General features: G+C 38.5%; 1 protein-coding gene across 1 annotated transcript in view; it reads left to right on the forward strand.

Moving 5' to 3' along the window:
- The first annotated feature begins 1,454 nt into the window (after window positions 1-1,454).
- sgk2b (serum/glucocorticoid regulated kinase 2b) overlaps window positions 1,455-3,450 on the forward strand; it is a 4,226-nt gene continuing 2,230 nt past the window's right edge. The window contains exons 1-7 of the mRNA XM_020607208.1: window positions 1,455-1,536; window positions 1,785-1,860; window positions 1,948-2,017; window positions 2,123-2,148; window positions 2,686-2,743; window positions 2,833-2,916; window positions 3,001-3,132. Of these exons, the coding sequence (XP_020462864.1) occupies window positions 1,470-1,536; window positions 1,785-1,860; window positions 1,948-2,017; window positions 2,123-2,148; window positions 2,686-2,743; window positions 2,833-2,916; window positions 3,001-3,132 (513 nt within the window). The 5' untranslated portion in view covers window positions 1,455-1,469. The remainder of the gene's footprint in view (window positions 1,537-1,784; window positions 1,861-1,947; window positions 2,018-2,122; window positions 2,149-2,685; window positions 2,744-2,832; window positions 2,917-3,000; window positions 3,133-3,450) is intronic.

Raw genomic sequence — 3,450 nt, forward strand, 5'->3', positions numbered from 1 at the left:
TATGAACTGCAGCCACCATAGTTGTAGGTGAAATGCTACAGGAGTTTGGTCATACATCACATTGTCTGCGTGTCTGCAATGTGTGAACAAGCTGTCATTTTTCAGACATGCTGCTGCCACATGAAACAGGACACAGTTGTATGGTGGCATGCAGAAGATTTTGCTTACCATATTTTACACATATGGTCTAGTAACTATAGGTTCAAGAGCAATGTACTGTAAATCCCATTCCAAAAATATATTAACTTTATATGCATGTTAGTATGTCTGTATGAAATGCCTAAAAATGGATTTGTGAATGCACACTCTATTTAGTTGCTTATTGCATTTGTCTAGACATTTGGGCAAACACACACACAACTGGGTTACTTCACTGATCACTGGGCACTGTCAGCTCGTAAGGACCTGGTTCAGCTTTTCATAAGGATGTATGAACTCAGTGTGCTGTCTTCATGTGGCAGGAATTAGTTTTTATGACTTGCCATGCATTCAGGAACCACACTTGCAGGAGTTCATTTTGTATACCTATTGCTAGGTATACTATTTTGTCTTTGAAGCACTTATTGAGTCTCAAGTACATTTCTGAGCTGTTCACTGAATACAGTTCAGTCACACCAAGGTAATCAGGTAGTACTCTTCTAACTGTGCCAAAATAAGTTCCATATATAGTCATTTTTTTAACTTCATCCCCGCTGTCTGGATAGCTTTTGAGATTGTGTTTCAAATTCAAACTGAAAACAATTCTGCTTCTCAGGCTTAAAGGAACTGTGTAAGTGTGATCCTGTGTTTGCAGTTATCTGTAGGGTGGAAGTGAGTTTCTTACTGTCTGTGAGTGGGTCTATTGCTTAGATTATCTGTTTCATAATAATTAAACTATCTCCCAAGAATAGGAAAAATCTGAGCATGACCAATAATTCAGTCGGGCATCTGTTTGCACACTCATTTTAATGTAAATCAGACTTGTTTATTTGTAATGAAATATGCTATATATAAATAAATTTGCCTTGTCTTACCCTGACATGCAATGAAAATGGCTTGATGATAAGAATTGTAATCAACAGTCAGTGTTATACTCCCTTTGGTTCCCAGCACATTCTGCTTTAAGTCAAGTGGGTTTTACAGTCTGCACAGCTAGATAGGTTACCAGCATTCCATTTGTGCTATCTATAACTCAGCGAAGATCCCAGATACTGACGTAGGAAAAAGATGAAGGGGCTACCACTTGTGGCCGGCAACGTGCGCACATCTCACAATTTACGACTACTCCAATGGAACTGAAACACCTTATAACCAGTGCTCTGCATGTTTTCGCCAGCGGTCTTTAACTGAGCAGCAGTGTGCTAAGGTGTGGGACAAGTGGGCTGTTGTGCTGCTGTCTTTGCTAGGAACTAAGTAACTGTACTCTGGTTTCTTTTCTTTTTTTTCAATCTTCACAGAAGACCTCAGTCATTTAGTCAGTCTTCATCCAGATGACTGTGACTCAAGATCGGCAGATGACCTATGTCAAAATGAGAAGGCTTGTGTCATTTTTCTCTGGTAAGTTATCCTAACAGGCGTTAGATAATGTTTGACAGTTAACTGTTAGCTACTGAATCACATAGAATCATAGAAAGATTAAAAAAAGGTAACAGTAACAGAAATCCTATTAAACTACAAGTGACAAAACAAAATAAGTGCAAAATATATTGATTTATTAAGGCTTACTTGCTTTAAAACACCCCCAAAAAACATAAAAGTTGTAGTTAGCTCAAACGTATGTAACAATAACCACTTGTCCCATACAGCTTTGCTTAAGGGGAAGAAAGCTGACTTCACTGACTTATTACACAAGCTTGTTTCCAGTCAACAACTCTGTCAACGGTAAGTCACCATAAAATTATTATGTACAACTTTTTACTTTGTGTGATATAAACCTCCAAAACCCACCTATGCTGTTTTTCGTTGAAGTCTGGACACTCAGAAAATCCTGCGTCGACAGAGCAAGCTGAGAAAAGAGAAGGAGGAGGAAAGCACTGTGGTGAGTACAGAGGGGAGGCTTTTACATAAAGACTATACTGTAATGCTTCCAGGAGATGATCTGACCTCCTGACCATCCTCGTCTCTTCATCTTCTCTCTCCTCAGATCTCAGTGAACACAGAATCCTCTCCGTAAGTTGTTTTCCCCTTGACGCTCAAAAATATATTATTTTCATTGCTTCTCAGAGCGTTTATATGTTGAATGTACCATCTGTATGTAGCAATGATACACTAAGTGGTTTCCAGCCTTTTGGACTTGTGACTCCTCACCACAGTTTGTGGCCTTAGTCCTAGTTTGTTCCATTTTTTAAATAAATAAATTTGAAAAATGCCTGAAAAAAGAAACATATTTTGTGTAACAGCAATGTTTATTTTTTTCTTCCTTAATCACCTTGTGAAACTTTTACTTCATCTAGGGCCCCTTTGGGCGTCCCAACCCCCAGCATGAGAACCACTGCCCTGACTAATCAGATATCTAAGATATTCACCAGCCACGTGGTTTCTTTTCTTACATGTAAAGAACCCTGCAACCCAAAAGTTATTTACTCTTAATGGATGTGTAGTATTAATAAGTTATTTATCAACCACAAATTAGTAACAATTAAAGCCTGTTTGTACTGTATAGTGTATATCATATACTTATATGGGTGCTATTATTGTACTAAACAGGATGAAGCCGTCAGACTTTGACTACCTCAAGGTTATTGGCAGAGGAAGCTTTGGAAAGGTAGGAGGTTTCTATTGTTGTAAGTTTTCTTGTTTGTTTGCCATAATTTGGTCTTGTAGTATTAAATGTCATAACTCAAACTTTAACAGGTGCTGCTGGCAAAACATAGAAAACAGGGAGGCTACTATGCTGTGAAAGTGCTGCAGAAAGAGCTGATTGTCAAGAGGAAAGAGGTTATCTATCTATCTTTCTATCTATCTACTGTATCTCTCTCTCTGTCTGTCTGTCTACTCACTGTATGCATTGTGTCTCTGTAGCAGAAGCATGTGATGGCTGAGAGGAGTGTACTGCTGAAGGCGCTGCAACATCCATTCCTGGTGGGACTCCACTTCTCTTTCCAGACACCAAAGACTCTCTACTTTGTCCTGGACTATGTTAATGGAGGGGAGGTGTGTATATAAAAATGACTTCTCTTTGTTATCTTTGTGCCCAGTGTTATTTTAGTGCCAGATACAGAAGGAAATTTACAAAGACCTCAGATCTCAGATTTACTGGCCAGGTGTGTTGGACATGAGGAATTTGACTCTGGTACAGTGGCTCTCAATGTGCATACACACTGTTGTTCCCTAAGGCCATGGGTAGGCAAGTAAACAAGTTAAGACTGAGAGAACGAAAAAGTGAAGAAAAGAATGTGCAAACAAGGAAAATGAATGTGCATTACTAAAATAAAAAGAAAAACAAAGTACTTATAAATATAGAAATATATA

The sequence above is a fragment of the Monopterus albus genome, unplaced genomic scaffold (genome assembly GCF_001952655.1).
Source record: "Monopterus albus unplaced genomic scaffold, M_albus_1.0 scaffold84.1, whole genome shotgun sequence".
NCBI classification, from domain to species: Eukaryota; Metazoa; Chordata; class Actinopteri; order Synbranchiformes; family Synbranchidae; genus Monopterus; species Monopterus albus.